A 19,058-nucleotide genomic window follows, 5' to 3' on the forward strand; every position below is an offset into this window, starting at 1 on the left:
AAATCCAGGTTACCTAAATGTAAATTTATTTCAATTTCATCAATCCATACAATATCTGTATCTTCCCTTCAGAAAAAAAACAGGGGGAAAATGGAGAGGGTCTGTAACTTAGAGTAGATACATGCCCACCAGGCACCAGTAACAATGATTTAGAACTTAGGAGGGTATAATTCTTCGATTTATCGGAACAGCAAACTTAAAGGGCGCCAGTATAAAGAACAAGCGAATCAACTTCTAAGCATAACTATTTACACCGAGAAACTAAAAATAGAATCCCATACCAGCGTGTGAATCTACTAATTCTCAGGCAGCAGGCATCGAAGTAGAGATGACCAAATAAGACAAGTATTGAAGCCCATCCTGAATTTTTCCAATAGCTGTGCTCTGATCTGCACTGAGATCCTTTGAAAAAGCATTAACTTTGTCCTGAATTGTTTTCTGGGGAGTTTCATGCGAATCAGCAGAAGCAGCTTTGATTGCATCTAAATATGCCTCTGTCACATCAGATATACCTGCAGCTCAAAATCAAGTTCATCAACTCAACAAGTGGAGGAGCTGTTATCTTTGCTATCAAAATTCAAGACAAAAATGAAGTTGAAGCATAAAGATAAAAGATTTGCATAATATGGTGAAACGCGTGCCTAACTCTATTTGAAGGTAAAATTGTAATTATAGAGTATCATTGTCTTCACACGAGACATACCTGGACATGGGGCATAAGAATACATATCCCAATATAATAAGGCTATCAAGTGTTTTCAAGAACTATGAAAGATATTTGTCCTATGGTGCCAGGTTGTCAGACTATCTTATAGAATAAAAATGAAGACTTGAAGTAAATTATTTGTTACAACTCGACTTGCAAAAAAACTAGAACAAAAGAAACATGAAGAAATTGCAGGTTAAAGAAAAAATGAATTAAGGTTTATTACAACTCTACCTGTAATAAAACTGGAACAGACTGCCTCAACACTTGCAGTCATCAATTCTGCCCTCGCTCGGATAATCTTAGCTTTTTCAATAGAATCCTCAGGCCAATTAATTTTCACCATATCCACTTCATTAACATCCTCATCCGGACTCTGAGTCTTGTTTGCATCAGATGTGATAGATTTCCCAAGCAAGAGAATTTGGGTAACAGCAGAGCAACACACTTCTGAAAGCCTCTGTATTAACATGGACAATAAGTTACTTGCTAAATTTGGCCATAGCAGAAATATAAATGCTGTTAGTTACACAATTTGATAAGAGAGTACAAGAGAATAACTAAATGCCTTCATACATGAACACCCTCAGAGTGGAGAGATTCCAGTCTCCCCACAGTCCGTTGTATCATATCATTTGGAGCTAGTCCAGCCAAAGCATTTGTAAAACTACAAAATAACCAAAATAGAGCTTTTTAACAAGGTAAAAGCCAATGAAAAAGGCATCAGTATACTATTAAAAAAGGGAAGTAAAACAGTAGATAATCATAATTGCAATAGTTCATTCCCTATTTGGCTTGAAAATTCAGGAATTCTGTTAGCTAACTGCTAGTGCCTGAACCAGATGATTCCTGTTCTTCTCAAAATATGCACAGGACAGAAAAAAGCCCCAGACCACAATATGCAACAAAAATTGCCAACGTACATCAAGAATCATAAAATTAACGAATCGTATGAATCCCCCCCCCCCCCCCCCCCCCCCCCCGGTTATTTGATGAATATGTTTAGTTTGCTAAAGTTGATGAATCAGGCCCTCCCACCATACTGCCCAAAAACTGAATGTGTTTAAGGTTATATTACCCAGCAGCCAATTCAGCAGCCTTGCTCACACTGGAATCACGTAAAACCTTCATCTCATCAGCATTATCCATATTTCCAGTCTCTATTTGCTTTCCCTTTTCCAATTCCACACTTCCATCAATTTCAGAACTCAAGTCAAAATACAGCTGGACCTGTTTAAGCTTTCCATCAAAAGTAGACCTTTGTTCATAAGGTAGCTTCACTTTTTTTCGGTTAAATAGCATTGCATAATGATTGGACAGTGCTTCCAGCTCCTGTAAGTAAACATTATTGTCAAACCTACAAGAAGCCTTTCAAAACAAAAATAGCAATTAGAAATTTGAACTGACCTCTAATTGTTCTGGACCCCCATAAATATAGAAGCATCGATCAAATGTAACCTCCTCAAAGAGCTGATCTTCATCTACTATTCCTTCAGTTTCCTTGGTCTGTTTCTCAACTTCAATACCAGTTTCTGATATTAGAAGATCCATGGTCTCTTTACCCAGTTGCTCAAGCACTTGCATTCCCTTGGCAGTAAAAGCTTTTCCTGTCTGTAAAATAGCACAAATATAAATAGTGATGGCAGAATGCAAACATTGAAAAGGCTAATCAGAAAAATATTTGCAGACCTCCAGAATGGATGGCGCACCAGAACCAGTTTCCCCAGGTAAGCCACCTTGCTGAATGGATTCCTCAAGCCTGAATAAGCAGAACAAAGGATCGTGTTAATAACTAACTACTTGGGAATCCAAGAAGGGAAAGAAGTTCACAGGTTTAGAATTGTATTTTGTTATTTAATTAATTTTTTTGAGAAGTAACAGGCTTAGAGGTAAAGAGTAAAACCATGCAATTCAGATAAAAGAAGACGTACTTGTGAACAAAACTAGAACCCCCTTTCAATGCATTTCCTAGTGCTTGCCAAGCCCCTGAAGCAATACTCTCAACTGAATTGTCAATGACCTTCAAGCCCTGCAGAAGTTTTTGAGAGATAAACATAGCCATACTAAACAATTAGAGGAAAAAATTACAAATCAGCACATGTCAATCTAAATGGAATAACTTGGACGGATATGGCATATGTGCAAGACAAATATAGCATGACCCCTACAATAGACAAACAGACAACTCTTCTTAACCATTTCTCTATGACTTGCCTGGCCAAGGAAAGAATCTTCACTAGCTTTCTCTAATTTATCCAAAGCCTCCTTGCGTCGTTTGTCATTCTCATCTTCACCTTCAATCTCAACTGCAGATGCTTCAGTTTCATTCTCGTTAGCAGATTCAGACTCCTCAACTGCATTCTGCACGTCAGAAATGCTTTTTGCTGCTGTTTTAGCAGCCTCAACAGCCTGCATAAATGAAGCACATATAACTGAAACTACCCTGGAATGAAGAAATGGAAATGGAAAATTAGAAAAGGTACTATTCAAGGCAAAGATCCCATACACTACAAATTCCCAGCATCCCATGAAATTCAATACACGGCTGCTTGAGAAAGGCATTGGCTTTTCTTTTATGAAAAACAATTGTTACCCTAACTATGCCTTATTTACTCACCACTTCACAAACACATCCTAATTAACTTATCAGTTCAATTTTAGGAAAGCTAAGATTTTACTCTTCAATAAAAAATTTATAATTATCCACAAACTTCCCTCATGTAGAAGTGACTCAGAATGCAAAAACCAAGCTATTACTAGCAAAATTCGCACCTGAGGAGCATAAAAAGAAGGCATTTCTAAATACAAGTAAACTTTAAACTCCAGACTCCAAAACGGCAAAACCCCAAAATTTAAAAAATAGATCGACTATAATTTGTTCAGTAAAACACTGAGGGCAACATTACCCAAAGTCTATTCTCAAATACACTCTAAAATATACCCTAACAACAATTAAAAGATGGCTAAATTTGAGACTTGGAGGCACTATTGAATGCCGTCTTCAACGATGGCTAAATAAACCAGAAACACAGGAAACCCAAACGCACACAGGAGATATGGAGAAAGGAGAAATGTACATTGCGAGAGATCTCTTCGGCAGCAACGGTGGCAACCTTCTGAAGGTCGGAGAGATAAGAGAAAGCGGAGAACCCCCACCCACCCCATCCACCGCCAGCACGGCTGCTATCCTGCGCAGGTGTTCCTTTTGGCGCTTCAGTTGCCGTTGTCGTCGCCTCCGTTACTCCTTCACCTTCCTGTACAAGTTTTATCTCTTCTTCATTCGAAGATTTGGCCGTTATCTCCGCCATTTTAGTTCCGAGCGTTCAGTTACTGGTCAGAATCCCGCCGAGGAACAACAGATCGCCCTGCTTCTCGGTGAAGATCCAATGCCACCTCAAATTCAGTGGTTGGGTTTACCTACCGATCTGGTAAGACTTGTCCTTGACGGCAAAAGGATTCGAAACGAAACGACGTCGTTAATGCTCTTTCCCAACAAGTGACGCTTAATCATAACTTAGCCCTAAAATTAAAGAAATTCTAGCATATCTTCTTCCCTCTTGAATTTTACAATAATAATACTAATGGTAAGCGTAGGACATCCTTAATAGTGGACATTTTGGTATGACTATTGAGAAATTTTTGTAAGTGTGATTAGGAAAAAAAAAAATGGAAGAAAGATGTTTAAAAAAAAAAAATCAAATGTCAGCAAAATTCAAAAAATAATAATAATAAATTACAGACTTAGGCTCTAAACGCGTGCACGGCACGTGTTCGACTGGGCGCGAATGTGCAGCCCACGCACAACTTGCTGCTTTCTTATTTTCTTTGTGGAACCCACACAAGGGACAAAACTGACAAATTATTTTTCTCTTGCAGGAGAAAAAAATCCCCAAAATCTATCATTCCCATTTGTCAAAAGTTTAGCTAAGAAGATCTTACTATTCCAAACGCTTTGAATAAACCCCTATTAGGGTTGCTCTTAAATATAGTACTCCCGTAGTAATTTTTTACAAGAGCAAATATAATTCTTATTAATTTTCATCTACAAAGTTGTCACAAGGTCACCCCTCTCTTTAACACATTGAAATCTAGAAATTTTGAAAATATTTTCAACATTTTCAACTTAATTACAATCATTTAAACTCTAAAATAGATACAATTCTCATTTCCATTCTACCTTACTCCTAATAAAACTAATATAAACTTTATTAGCTCTCCTTTTCATTCTATCTTACTCCTAATAAAACTAATCTAAACTTTATTTGTCTCATCTTCTTTACAATGCTAAATAAATTCTGAAAAGAACATAAAAGTATTTTAAAATGACACATCATATTATTATTTTTTTAAATTCAATCTTGTATCATATTTTAATAAGATAATGTCCACACGAGATACCAGGACTGATCATAAAAAATTATGAAATCCAATGAGATTCTGTTCCGTCATTTAAATGCCCAATTGGTTGGTTTTGTTGATTTTAACGTGGTGAGCTGTTGTATAGACCAGAAATGGTGATACAATAATGGTGTAGAAATATGATGATATTGATGACGCACTCCTTAATAGCCTTTGAAGATTGGCGGTGGGGGTGATGAGTACACAGCTCCCAAATCTGGAGGAAGAACCACCTCCGGTGGTGGCGGGGACGGAACAGGTGCCGGAGGAGGCGGCGGAGAAAAGACCGGAGGAGGCGGTGGAGATGGTGTGGGAGGCGGTGGAGAAAAGACCGGAGGAGGCGGTGGAGATGGTGAGGGGGGCGGTGGGGAGTAGACCGGAGGAGGCGGTGGAGAATGAACCGGAGGTGGTGGTGGAGATGGTGAGGGGGGCGGTGGAGAGGGAACGGGTGGTGGTGGTGGTGGAGGAGAAGCGACTGGAGGCGGGGGCGAAGGAGTTGGCGGTGGAGGAGAAGCGACGGGCGGCGGTTTGGGAGTGGATGGGGTTGAATCTGGACTACCGCCACCTTTACAACTAATTTTACTACAATCAATTGGCTTGCTCATAACTTCACGACACACATTCTCAGACCTCTGGTTCTCCAATCCTGGGAAACAATTGTTACTATTATCCACCTGAAGCCCCTCCTGCGGCGGCACGCATGATGGATCCTGCGAATCGAAATAGTTGCCGGCGAAAGACAGGTTTTTAAGATTAGGCAAGGTGCAGAGGGACTTGGGAACATTCCCCGTTAACATGTTCCCATCAAGATTCATAATTCCCAGTTTCTCCATCTTCTCCATCCCTTTAGGCAACTCCCCAACCAGCTTATTATTCCTCACATCAAACAGCGTCACATTCTCGAACATACTCATATCTTCCGGCAAACACCCGGATAACCCGTTGTTCAAGAAAAGCACCTCCTCCATTGTCCCTTGCATTCTGGCCAGGCTGCCGGGAACGCACCCACTGAACTCGTTATTCGCCAACACCACAAGCGAGGCCGAGGAGTTTCCGAAGTTCTCCGGGATGTTCCCCTGCAGCCGGTTGTCGTTCAAGAAAATGACGTCCATGTCTTTGTCGAACAACCCCAGCGGCATTTCCCCTTCGAAATCGTTGAACCGGAGATCCAGATACTTGAGGGACTCCAGCTCCAGGAGAATCTCCGGGAACGGCCCGACGAAGCGGTTGTTGCTGAAGTCGATCTCGAAGAGAAGGGTGAGTTTGGTGATGGTCTTGGGAATAATGCCGCAAAACCTGTTGGAGTTAATGTGGATGAGAGCGAGGTCTGTGAGTAGCCCAATCTCAAGAGGGAGATGGCCGGCAATGTCGTCGTGGTTGAAATCAATCCCGGCAACAACCCATGGCTTATCGGGATCATCCAGAGCGTGATCGCAGAAGACGCCATTGTAGGAGCAGACATCAGGGCCAGTCCAGTTACCGGTGATGATCTTGTTTGGGTCGGAATAAATGGCGTTCTTCATTGCCTGAAGCCCAACATAAGCTTTTTTTTGCCTGTCATTGGCGAAAACCAAATTTTTATCTACCTTTTCCTCCCAATTCTCCAGGGCCTCCTCGGCTTTCACTTTCTCAAGAGATAGGAGCTGGCGATGGGCAATTAAATCAACCTCGGCATCGGTTAACGCGACGGAGACCGGAGAGACGGCGAGGGATACGAGGCAGAGGAGTAAAAGGCAGCATAATGCCTTCTTCATGCTTCCGATTATTTATTCTATGGGTGGGGGGAAACGGGACCGACCCTGCCATTCAATGTTTCTGGATATATATATACATTTCACAGATTCCGAGGTTTTCAGGCACAATTGTCGGAAGAACATCCATCTATGAATTGAACCAGTCTTCTTCCCCTTATTTGCCGTGCAATATTAATGGACACTAATTTCTTCACATCTCTTTAGTCTTTACCACACACCTACACCTCCCCCAACAAATGTGTAATAGAAATCATAAAAACCTGTAGCTCTGTGGTCTGTGATTTTACAAAAAATAACATACACCCAATAACACAAATAGAATTGATAGACTAATCCTATGCTCCCAGATTCAAATGGGACGGTTTAGGTCAGACTAATTCTAAGCTCTCGAAATTCCTATTCAAAAATTGTCCAGAACATTAACAAACAAAGCTTATAACTTATTAGTAGCTTAAAATATACTATAAGCTCTGCCAAATAGAGCCGTAATCTCCCCTTGTCATTTTAATTTACACCAGCTTATTGTGGAAACTGGAAAGAGAACTCTAAACTATATTGTAGATTCTTGGTCACAGAAAGCACAAATTTATAAAGCAATTCCTTTTCATTAAACAAGCTACAGATTGAAGACTACAATTGTCTGCCGAAACCCAGTATTTATATTAATCAACAGACTTTATAAGAAGATTACAGATCAGAGTAACTATACATTTATTCCTTCAACCTCTACTCACTAGTAGTATAAACATGGAGCTGAATATGAATATCAATAGGTTTGGTGATCAGGTGCTTGGGAGTACCATGCCGGGGATTTCCCTTTGATCCTCAGTAATCTGGTGAAAGGGGAATCTGGCATCAAAGCTCTCTCTTCTTCTTCAACCTCTTCTCTTGACTTGGGCAATCCGTCAGGTACAGGGCACACCCTTTCCTCATCAACTTTATCACTGTTCTTCGCCTTCGCGGGTTCCTGCAAATTTTTCGCCGGTTTCTGCATTGACGCGATCCCATGCACGCACCCAATCAGAGATTTCACTCCACCTGCTTGCAGGATTAGCCTCTCCACCTCCTCCTTTGGATGTTCTTTCTGATAATAATAAAACAACCATTTTCAATTTTGATTAAGAAAACTTTCCAGAACCCATTAGATCCATATCAACCAAAAAAGCTCAGACCGTTCTTGAATACTTAAGAGACTTACTTCAAGATCCTTGAGTTCAAAATACGCCCTCCAGCAGCTATAGGAATCATCCCCTTCCAGAACAGAGCAATAATCTGAAGATTATCAAATACCCTAAAATTAAAACCCCTGTTGCTGAAAACAAGGCTAAAGAAAGACAAAGTTTTTAAACAACATCTGATCTGTTTTCTCCCCCTTTTTCTTCCATCGCGAAAAGCCCATGTTTTTGGAACATACTAATCAAGGCAATAATAATCAAGACTCGAGGGGAATACACAAAATGAAATTAGAAAGTTTCTAGGACAAGACACGATATACGATGCGTACCTGCGAGTTCGCGTTCGCATTTCTCGATGAGAGGAGGGTCTTTAACGACTCTCTCGAGCTTGCTCCGGCTAAAAGGCTCGAGCTTTGGTATCGAACCATTGGTTCTTGAAGAACACCGGATGGTGAGCGGATTTACAGCGCTTCCTGAACCATGGCTTTTATTTGCAGCTTCAAAAAGAAGAGCTGAAGAAGACGAAAATGGCAGATGGGGTTTCAAACTAACAGATCGCAACATTTTTCCTTTGTGTAATGTTCAGAGACGACTCATCAATTCAAAAATCATAAAATGAAGGTTGAAACAGTTCGTAGATAATAAAGATGTTGTGGATAAGGATGAGATATTTTTTATTGAATTTTCTTTCTTTAGTTGTCCTTTGATGAGAGATAGTGTCACGGACAGTCACGATTGGATGTCGTGACAGCCTAATCCAGGACACTGATTTATCAGAATTTTGTTTGATGTCATAATTTGTGGGGTCACCTGAGACTAGGTTGCGGCGTTAAAACCACGAGCGTTTTCTTTGGGCTAAAAAGAAATATCTTTTTTTTTAAAAAAACTAAAAAGAAATATCTAGAGAAGCCGTTCTTTTTTAGATATTCTTGAAAGGAGTAAATACCGGCGGAGGTCCTCCGACTTTGGTGGCACTGTCACTTTTAGTCCTCAACTTTTAAATCAACCACTTTTAGTCCTCTTACTTTTTGTTTCTAGTCATTTATGGTCCTTTCGTTAAACTTGACCATCTAATGCCGTTTTCTAAACGATAATTCAGTCATTTCATTATTAATTTATTAATTATTATGCTTAATTTCCTCATCAGAATAGTCAAATAATGGTTTCCCAGCTATGAACGTGTACAAAACCAACTCGTGAATCAAAATGGCGTACAAAAGCTGGTACAAAGATTGTGTCAAAACGACATCGGGATATCTTGGTATGACTCGGCAAACATAATAATTAATAAATTAATTATGAAATGACTGAATTATCCTTGAGAAAACGACATTAGATGATCAAGTTTAACGGAAGGACCATAGATGGCTAGAAACAAAAAGTAAGAGGACTAAGAGTGGTTGATTTAAAAGTTGAGGACTAAAAGTGGCAGTGCCAACAAAGTCAGAGGACCTCCGCCGGTATTTACTCTTCTTGAAAGTGACAATTACTTTTTGTATTTTATTTTAGTAATTTATTAAAATATGAAATTATATTATTACAATTTTTAGAGAAATAATAAAATGAGTAGATACCTGAAATGGTCCTCGACTATAGCTAAATTTATAAATTATCTTTGACTTTCAATTTCAACCAATTAAGTCCTTAACTTTGTAATTTTAATACAATTTGGTCCTCTGTCTATTTGACCGTTTGTTGACTGTGATTTTTTAGGATATATATGTACTTTCATGATCCATAGTCAGTTTTTTAAGGTTCCGGTTGCATTTTCAAACCGCACTATTACATTCGAATCCACTACCGAAAGTAATCTACCAAATCCGGTCGCCTTTCTTCATCCTCCCTTTGGATTCAATGTAGTTGAGTTCGTACCAGAGCGAAGAAGACGACGTGTTTCTGAACCGCTGCAACGTCATCCTGGAGGCCTCCACGTGCTCCGACGAGAGCTAAAGGTTCTTCTGGAGATCGTCGATCACGGTCAACAAACAGTCAAATAGATAGAAGACCAAATCGTGTCAAAGTTACAAAGTTAAGGACTTAATTGGTTGAAATTAAAAATCAAAGACCAATTTATGAATTTAGCTATAGTCAAGGGACCATTTTGAGTATTTACTCTAATAAAATTGAACAAAAAGGAATAAATGCCAAATACTTTATTAAACTTTTTTGAAGAACACTTCATTTGGGCCCCACCAAATCACTTTCCTTGTTTCCTTTTTGCCTCCCACTGGGCTTTGATAATTTGGGCCTTTGATCTCGGATTTGTGTATTGTCATTTTTTTTTAAATTTTGTTGGATTATTTACATATATTTATAGGGGGGTTAATCAGTAATTTTGTATATATCTAGAGTTTTCATTCTTTCTAAAAGGTAGAACCTCAATTCTAAGGGTCATATCTAGAGTTCTCATTCTTTTTAAAAGGTTGAACTCTAATTCTAAGGGCTTCCACACTCCGCCCGACAGAGCACCTGGGAGGATGTAAATCATGGTAACTCAATTGAACATGAACTACAGAGGGTAGATCTTTGATGACTGCGCATAAGAAGCCCTATTCACTTTGAGAATATCTAGAGTTCTCATATTATTATTTGTGGATGTTATAAGGTATTATTATTTTAAATTTCATAAATTTCAAACACATATTAACCAATTATGTGAGTATTATATCACCATAATCTTAACTAAAAAGATAAAGGCCCTGTTTGGTAAAAAATTGGCATATAGGCCAATTTTGGCTTATTTGACCACTATTAATTGTTTGATTTAGTTAAAATATCAATATAAATGTTTGGTTAATTAGCTTTTTGCAACTCCAAAAGGCTAAAATTCAAAAGTCTACTCCAAGCAACTTTTTCAATTAGCTTTTTGAAAAAAGAAATTACACCAAACAGCTATCAGCTAACAGCTAATTTACCAAAAACTTTTCTACAAACATCTAATGTTATCAACTATTTATACACTCTAATTAACAGAATCAGCTAACAGCTAACAGATATCGGCTAACAACCATTTTACCAAACAGGGCTAAAGTAATTTTGCATTACCTCTTAGGAGATAATCTTATTGCTTTAGGTAATTTCACATTTCGTGAACTAAATGCTCGATAAGAAAAATATCAACATTGATACTGTGAGGCAAATTATATTATAGACCATATAGTCTATCATATATTGTAAACCTAGTCCAAAATAATATTCAGATTATGTATTTATAGTTAATATATTATGTACATACAATTAACAGTTTATATGTTTATAAATAAATTAAATACACATAACATACTAATTGTACACATTATATGTGCCTGCAGTTAAGATATTATGTGTATGTAGTTATCATGTTATGTACTTATGTGTCTGTAGTTAACATGTTATATGCTTCTAATTTATTTACAGTCACTTATGCATGTATAAAATATGTCAACTACAAACACATAATTTTGAACCAGGATCCACAATGCAATATAGACCTTGATCTATAGTATAACAATTGGTCTAGTAAATGAGATTCTTTATTGAATACTTCCCGTGCTAGGGTGTGTGTTCAATTTCTACTACTAATATTGAGAGTTTGAGTTTGAATTTATTGTACATATAAGTAATTTAATGTTGAATCTCAAAGATAAATTGATTCAATTTACCTCAGATTCATGGGCCCAATATATGGTCGGGACAATTGTTATACCATGGGTCATGGTCCATCTTGTATTGTGTACCCAGGTCTAAAAATTAGGCAAATTATATCGTGCACCAGGACACACAATGCATTGTGCGCCATAACCCAAAACGACGTCGTTTTGTATATGTTTTCCGTTTCTGCTGTTAACTTTAAAAAAAAAATAAAAAAAAATCCATGTCTTGTATGTACAGAATTGTATAGTAGAATACACATAAACTCCTAACATAATACATAATACACATAAACTTTTAACATAATACACATAAACGCAAGTGTTAAAAAAAACTGTAATGGGATTAGACGGACGGAACGATGTCCGTCGCGTCAACTCCCCACCAACTTATAGAAACATTGTCGTTTTGGGCTAAGGCGCACAATGCATTGTGCACAATATAACAATTGCAAAAACTTATGTGTATGCAGATGACATATCATTATTCCCAAAAAGGTAGGGGACCCACACCCCGATCCGACAGAGCATCTAGGAGGACGTAAATCATGGTAACTCAGCTGAACACAGATGTCAGATCTTTGCTTACTGCACACAATGAGCTTTCCTCACTTGCTCCCACACTACCGTTTGTGAGACTCGATTCCTAATCATTTTTTCTAAACTTCACTTCTTTGACCAACTGAACTGCTCATACAGGTGCAGTTGACATATTATGTACATACAATTAATAGTTTATATGTTTATAGTTAATATATTATGTATCTTTAAGTTATTTATATGCATATAAACATTTAACTACATGTACAGAATATTTCATCTGTAACATATCATTTAAAAGCTATTTCGAATGAAAGTTTACAAAATTAGAACTTGGTCGATGGTATAGTTTGCCATGGTCGGGGTTATAAATTTTTTTTTTAAAAAAAAAATAAAAAAGTCTTTCTCATATTTGAATAGTCCGTAAATAACTTCCGATAGTAAAATATAACGGCCGCAACTGCCTCTACTCCCAACAAGGTGGCAACGACGATTTTCTTTCCCTCGTTTTTTTTTTTTTTTTTTAGTTTTCTCTCTCCACCGCACAGCGCCAGCCGGCTTCTAACTCGAAATTATATTCGATCAATCATGAATAATCGATAAAATTTTTGGATTCTAATTTTGAATTTATGCCCAAAATTTCACTTGTAAAAAGTTGTAACATTTTCGCGCAATCAATCAGATCAGTGGCTTGCGAGTTATCTTCCTGGGCATTCATGCATTTGTTGTTGTTTCCGTTCAAAATCTATCGTCTTTGATGCTAGATTCGAAATTTTTGAACTGTAAAATCGAGAAATTTTAGGGTTTCACGGTGTATTAACGCACATGGGGACTATAAAAGATCTGATCGAAGATGCAAAGCTTCGAACGGTATGGTGGGGTCTCTGTATATTCGCAGTTTGCTACTTCATAACGCGTAAGTTTAAAATTCTTGTTCTTCATTTTTTGACGTTTTACATAAACGAACGTTGTTCTTTGCTGCAGATGTCATTGGCATTGCTTTATTTCTGTGTGTTTACGAATTATATAATGTTATTTCGTGTTTGATCTTTGCATCCTTCAGAAATGAGTAATTTTAAATTATTGCAATGCTGCTTAGAGTATAGCTATGGTTTTATCTGCTTGTGTTTACATTTTATGAGAGTAAAGTTTAGGCTTTTAAAGGATTGCATAATGCATCTGTATAGTTAGTTTTCATGGAAAATTTGCAGTTCCTTTCTAAATATCCTCTCTTGAATCTTGATTGCAGACACTAGCAAATCAATGTGGATGAATGTGCCAATTGCGGTGTTGCTGGTGTCTGTGTTACGGCTGCTATTGAATGAGGTGGAGTTTCATTGGAAACCTCAAAAGGTTAGACCATACACATACTTGTCACACTTGGAAAAGAAGCAACTACCTGTGAATGATTCCCGTCTTTGTACATCACTGCCCCCACCGAAACGGAAGAGGAAGATTGATGCACCACTTGTAGAAGCCGCGATGGATGACTTTGTAAACAAGCTTTTGCATGATTATGTAATAGATTTGTGGTATTCTGATATTACGCCTGACAAGGAAGCACCTGAACTAATATATCAAGTAATTATGGATGCCCTTGCTGAAATATCTCAAAGAGTGAAAGAAATAAACCTTGTTGACCTGTTGACAAGGTATCATTTATTCCAGGCTAGTAAAAACATATCTGCTTAATTTTTCTTTCAAAGTGGCAGAACTTTAGCATTAGGGATAGTTAAATTCTTGATACTAAACCCAATGTGTTCCAATTATTAAGGGATATAGTTGACCTGATAGGCGATCATCTGGACCTTTTCCGAAGAAGCCAGGCTGCTATTGGCAGGGATGTAATGGCGACACTGTCTTCTGAAGAGAGGGATGAGAGATTGAAGCACCATTTATTGCTCTCCAAAGAACTTCACCCAGCTCTGATATCGGCAGAGTGTGAGTACAAGGTGTGAGTGGAGTGTTCTCACGAAGATATTTCTTTTACTTGAATTTCATTTTATTTTAGGATATCAATTAATGCTACAGTGAAATAGGTTCTTCAGCGGCTCATCAGTGGAGTCCTAGCTATAGTGCTAAGACCAAAGGAAGCTCAATGCCCTTTAGTTCGCTGCATTGCTCGAGAAATTGTAACTTGTTTGGTATTGCAACCTATATTGAACTTTGCCAGTCCATGGTGAGCTATCTTTTTACTATGTATTCTTGTCGAAATTTATGTTTGTTATGTAGTATTCTATGCATGTTTATTAGTTACTATTTTATTCTCTAAAGTTAGTTGAAGATTGGGTGTTACCCTCATTTGAATTATTTCACAGTTAAAAGTACTATCTTCTGTTTACTTCTTAATATTAGAATGCTTATTTATGAATCTTCAATTTTTATACTCCATATTTGAGATCTTGTTTGAAGTTTTATTCTTTCTTTTTAAATTATAAGTAACTATTCTATTACGAGAAGTCCTCTAGAGCACCAGTCACCTATTCTTCTAATGTCTGAATGAGATTCTATAATTCCTAATGACTGCAATGAATTAAAGCACTCTCCCATTTCTCTTAATTGTCACATGGAGTCAGAAGAAAAATATTTCTCCTTTTTCTTAGTTTCATTCATCTATACTGCCTACCCTTTTCAATCATTATAGTCACCTACCATTCTTGCAGGTACATCAATGAGTTGATCGAATATGTTTTTGCAGCGATTAAGGATTTTATCAAAGATATCGCAACCAATGTAGAGGGTCATGATCATGATCATGCTGCTCCTACAGAAAATGTACAGAGTAGTGATTCTTCGTTCACAATGACTGCATCTGATGTTTCAGGAAACTCCATGTCTAATTTAATTCAAGACGAGACAATGCATCCACGACCTGCTATATGGGCCCGTGCCCTTGAAGCAGCAACTCTTAAAAGAACAGAAGTTCTAATGCCTGAAAACCTTGAGAATATGTGGACAATAGGGAGAAACTATAAGAAGAAACTCAAGAAGTATGCTTCTATTGAGTCTCAAGATCCTGGAGAATTCGGTTCTTTGGGTGATTCAAAAAATATAGCCAAGGAAATAGCAACTCAGGAGGATGAAATATTTCCAGAAAAGGATGATAAGTCTCTGGTAAAATTTTGTTCAAGGCCTAATCACTATTCTGCACCTAGTGGTCTCAGTACTTATTTCTTATATTCATCTTTACATATGAACATGGAGCTAGCTTCTAAAACAGGCCCTTGAATGCAGGAAGCTGAAGATGCTGGTGCCATTATAAGCCCTGAAAGAAAAACTATGCTTAATAAGAGATCAAATAGCACCTCCGATTTGAATATCCTATTAGAGATGGAAGATCAGTTGGCTAGCAAAGGTGAACCTACTACATCACAACTTAATAATGCAGTTGTTGGGAGGAATACTGAAGAACATAACAACACTAGTGCATCAGAAATGATGTTACACAGTGACAAACATCAAATTCCAAAGCTCAAGTGCCGGGTATAAGAATTATTTTACCTCTTGTCCTCATACTCATGTATTATGTGCTATAGGTTCAATAAGTTGGGCCATGGTTAATAAGCAATTGCTTTAACAGATTTATATTAATTGAGGCTTGCTCTAACAGGTTATAGGAGCATTTTTTGAGAAACTGGGTTCACAACAATTTGCAGTTTACTCAATTGCAGTGACTGATGTTGATAATAACACTCGGTTCGTGAAGAGAAGGTCGTGTTCTCATCTTCATCTTCTGTTACTAGCCATAACATTATTAGTCAGTTACATCTTTCTGCTTTTGGTAAAATTGGAACCTTGAACTACTTTACATTCATTTACAAAAACGGTTCCTATGATGTTAACATTGCTTGGTTATCCTCTGACTTTGTTCACTGATTTCTATCTCTTACTGCTGTCTTAGCAGATACAGGAACTTTGAGAGATTGCATCGACACCTGAAGGAAATTCCGAATTACACCTTACATTTGCCTCCTAAAAGGATTTTTTCTTCAAGCACAGAAGATGCTTTTGTTCATCAGCGTTGTATTCTGCTTGACAAGTATTTGCAAGTATATTTCACACTGCTCTTTTTTAATTTGTGATGAGCAGTTTTCTATCTTTAGCTGCCTTCATAGGCTTCTCTTTTACCAGGATCTTTTGTCCATTGCTAATGTTGCCGAGCAACATGAAGTGTGGGATTTTCTGAGCACTTCCTCAAAGGTGTGTAGGTCACGTAATTTTGTTTTGTTTCTGGAGACAGTTTTAATTTTATAAACTCAGGTTGATTTAATAAGACTAACTTTTGGGTTATATGGATGAAGAGCTACTCGTTTGGAAAATCTCCATCAGTGATGAAAACTTTGGCAGGTAATTGGCTTTTTTCTTGGCTTATCTTCATTATGCTTTATACAAGGGCTGAGTACTATAATACTGTCTAGAATTCAATGCTTTCATTTCTTATTGTATAATTGTATCACTTTCTTGGTCACTTTCTTTGTTTTCATCTATGATAACCAATATTATTATTATTTTCCTTTCGATAAAACAGTTAAAGTGGATGATGCTGTGGATGATATAGTACGCCAATTTAAAGGAGTCTCTGATGGTTTAGTGCGGAAAGTTGTTAACTCCCCTACTGCTGCTTATACTCCACTTTCAGGCAAAACTTTTGCCTGGAACGATGATGAGATCAATAAACTTGCATCGAGGCAAAACACTTCAGAACCGGTGAGCAGTTTGTCTGATAAAGATGATGGCGATAAAGATGGAGGGTCCAGCCCACAAGCCAATGAATGGCATTCGGACAATGAAGTCAACTCAAAAGAGTTACCCAATCAGGCAATAAAACAAGAACCTGTCAGTGCTAGTGGATGTCCTGAAGCAAATTTCGCAATTGTCTCAGGTCAACAAGGGGAGCCGCTTGTAGTGCCCCCAGAGGTATTTACCATTTTCAACATCCCTAGTCCCTCGAAAATGAACTTTCTTCCAATAGGATTCTGATTATGCTCTCGATTATCTTCATAGCCTAATTACTTGAGTTAGGCGTGAAATGAGTATGAGGTGCAGGCATCAATCCTTTTCATATTTCACAAGCTGATAGTTCTGAGGATTGTTTATTGTGTTCCTGAGTAAACTCCCTAAAGTCTCTTATTAAGTATATAGTATTTCTAATAGTTAAGTGATTAAAATGATTAAAGGGATTTGCAATACAGATGAAGCAAAAATAATGCTATCATTTCTTGTAAGATAGTAAGTGTGGTGATAGTATCATTTCTGAGTAATATCCATGAAAAAGTATACAGCCAGCTGCAGGTATTATTTCTCATTTGTTCGATCATGGGGTTTCATCTATATTTACTCTGCTGCTTGCTGAATTTTCCTTGCAGTGGAGTCCTCCAAATCTAAGTGTGCCTATTCTGAATTTAGTAGACAACGTATTTCAACTTTCAAAAAGAGGTTGGTTAAGGTAAAGCTGCTACTTTTTTATCACGTGCATTTTCGGTTTTGATAATGACACATGTGACTTGATTTTCCTAAGTAGTACCATCCTTCTCTGCTCTATTTTCTTTTATATCCTGCATTTCTGCATTGCACTAGTTTTTTTCCAACTTAACGGAGGCAAACTGATGGACTGCAGCAAGTCCATGGATGTGTAGAGCTTCATGGAGCGTCTTATTGTACAACTTGTTATGTGTTCTTGCAGAAGACAAGTGTTTTGGATATCAAAGCAAATATTGCAGTTGATGATGGAAGACGCTATTGATGACTGGCTGTTGAGGCAAATTCATTGGATCCGGAGAGAGGAGGTCATTGCCCAAGGAATACGATGGCTCCAAGATGTAAATGTCTTTGCTAATCATATTTTTCTTTACTGAAAGCAGTTCAATTGGAACCCAAGATTTTAAGCTCCAAACTTGTAACTCACAGGATTTGAAATAATCATACTGTTGCTGTTAATGACTTGTTTCCAGATTCTTTGGCCTGATGGTACTTTCTTCCTCAAAGCAGCCGCTCAAAGTGAAAGGAATGATGGCCAATCAAATCAACAACAATATGGGCAGCCAATGAGACAGTTTCCAATGAGTCAGACATCTAAAGGAGGATCTTTTGAGCAACAGCTTGAGGCTGCTCGCAGAGCTAGTAATGTAAAAAACATACTTTTCAGTGAGTTCTCTATCTTATTCTGGATTCCCATCCCCCCTTCTATTCTTGAAATGGAGGCCGTTTGAATAGCTGCAGTCTATGCATCTTGCATCTTGAGTTACTATTTGTTTTACATGGCTCAAAATCTTGATCTTAATGCTCATTCCAGATAGTGCCCCTAGTGCTTTAGTCAGCTTGATTGGGCAAAAGCAGTACAGACGTTGTGCTCGAGATATATACTATTTCCTTCAGGTATGACCTTGCCATCATCTGATTCTTAGTATCCACGGACCTATTACTATTTGGTTGAACAAGTTCTCGTCTTTTTGAATTCCTCGGGACTGACTACCGTTAACTGCCTTGTGAGTTGCAGTCTACTATATGCTTAAAGCAAGTAGCATATGCAATTCTTGAACTTGTGCTAGTGTCCATCTTTCCAGAGTTACGGGATGTTGTGAAGGATATCCATGAAAAGATGCGCGAGATAACTTTGAACAACTGTGACCAAGAAAAGTAATGCAATCAGCTACAGGATGAGCTACTGAAAGCAGTAGCTTGACCAGCTAACTCTTTTCTTAGGCCAGAAATAGGAATCTTGAAATGTGTGAAAATTCTTTCTTGGACGTGAGAATAGCGCTTGCCCAACGTGCTCACGTTTTGTACAGAATGTAAATTAGAGCGTGCATTGACATGTATAGGAAACACATTCTTTTGCATACTCTTTTGACTCAAC

The 19,058-nt window shown here is 37.8% G+C and overlaps 6 protein-coding genes across 7 annotated transcripts in view; 2 read left to right on the plus strand and 4 right to left on the minus strand.

Annotated features, from left to right (window-relative positions):
- LOC109161907 lies at positions 1 to 4,244 on the minus strand. Its single transcript, XM_019310473.1, has 9 exons — positions 3,784 to 4,244; positions 2,921 to 3,115; positions 2,638 to 2,735; positions 2,396 to 2,465; positions 2,114 to 2,317; positions 1,785 to 2,038; positions 1,283 to 1,373; positions 941 to 1,166; positions 1 to 512 (listed from the first exon to the last, which is right to left on the minus strand). The coding sequence occupies exons 1-9, from the start codon at positions 4,012 to 4,014 to the stop codon at positions 304 to 306; spliced, it is 1,578 nt and encodes a 525-aa protein (XP_019166018.1). The 5' UTR covers positions 4,015 to 4,244; the 3' UTR covers positions 1 to 303.
- The window catches only part of LOC109161908 (putative B3 domain-containing protein At5g66980), a 20,553-nt gene continuing 5,624 nt past the window's right edge, over positions 4,130 to 19,058 (plus strand). Inside the window, exon 1 of the mRNA XM_019310474.1 lies at positions 4,130 to 4,134. The gene's annotated coding sequence lies outside the window, so the exon portion shown is untranslated. The remainder of the gene's footprint in view (positions 4,135 to 19,058) is intronic.
- LOC109161906 (pollen-specific leucine-rich repeat extensin-like protein 3) lies at positions 5,088 to 7,041 on the minus strand. The gene has a single exon (XM_019310471.1). It carries the CDS (start codon positions 6,856 to 6,858, stop codon positions 5,269 to 5,271), a length of 1,590 nt encoding a protein of 529 aa, XP_019166016.1. The 5' UTR covers positions 6,859 to 7,041; the 3' UTR covers positions 5,088 to 5,268.
- On the minus strand, positions 7,449 to 8,655 carry LOC109161910 (CCG-binding protein 1). The gene is made up of 3 exons (XM_019310477.1): positions 8,363 to 8,655; positions 8,057 to 8,130; positions 7,449 to 7,942 (listed from the first exon to the last, which is right to left on the minus strand). Exons 1-3 carry the CDS (start codon positions 8,595 to 8,597, stop codon positions 7,625 to 7,627), a joined length of 627 nt encoding a protein of 208 aa, XP_019166022.1. The 5' UTR covers positions 8,598 to 8,655; the 3' UTR covers positions 7,449 to 7,624.
- On the plus strand, positions 12,688 to 19,047 carry LOC109161904. 2 transcript variants are annotated; one of them, XM_019310469.1, is made up of 16 exons: positions 12,688 to 13,118; positions 13,452 to 13,854; positions 13,977 to 14,154; positions 14,242 to 14,381; positions 14,866 to 15,316; positions 15,437 to 15,685; positions 15,813 to 15,913; positions 16,107 to 16,251; positions 16,334 to 16,402; positions 16,504 to 16,549; positions 16,731 to 17,119; positions 17,569 to 17,648; positions 17,886 to 18,021; positions 18,154 to 18,346; positions 18,495 to 18,577; positions 18,699 to 19,047. In XM_019310469.1, exons 1-16 carry the CDS (start codon positions 13,028 to 13,030, stop codon positions 18,840 to 18,842), a joined length of 2,898 nt encoding a protein of 965 aa, XP_019166014.1. In that variant the 5' UTR covers positions 12,688 to 13,027; the 3' UTR covers positions 18,843 to 19,047. The 2 variants fall into 2 exon arrangements, 1 of the variants encoding a protein (XP_019166014.1); XR_002050972.1 differs by lacking the exons at positions 17,569 to 17,648; positions 18,495 to 18,577; positions 18,699 to 19,047 and having other exon boundaries at positions 18,154 to 18,245.
- LOC109161909 overlaps positions 15,662 to 19,058 on the minus strand; it is an 18,842-nt gene continuing 15,445 nt past the window's right edge. Inside the window, exon 2 of the mRNA XM_019310475.1 lies at positions 15,662 to 15,673. The gene's annotated coding sequence lies outside the window, so the exon portion shown is untranslated. The remainder of the gene's footprint in view (positions 15,674 to 19,058) is intronic.

This window comes from Ipomoea nil, unplaced genomic scaffold (assembly GCF_001879475.1).
Source record: "Ipomoea nil cultivar Tokyo-kokei standard unplaced genomic scaffold, Asagao_1.1 scaffold2926, whole genome shotgun sequence".
NCBI classification, from domain to species: domain Eukaryota; kingdom Viridiplantae; phylum Streptophyta; class Magnoliopsida; order Solanales; family Convolvulaceae; genus Ipomoea; species Ipomoea nil.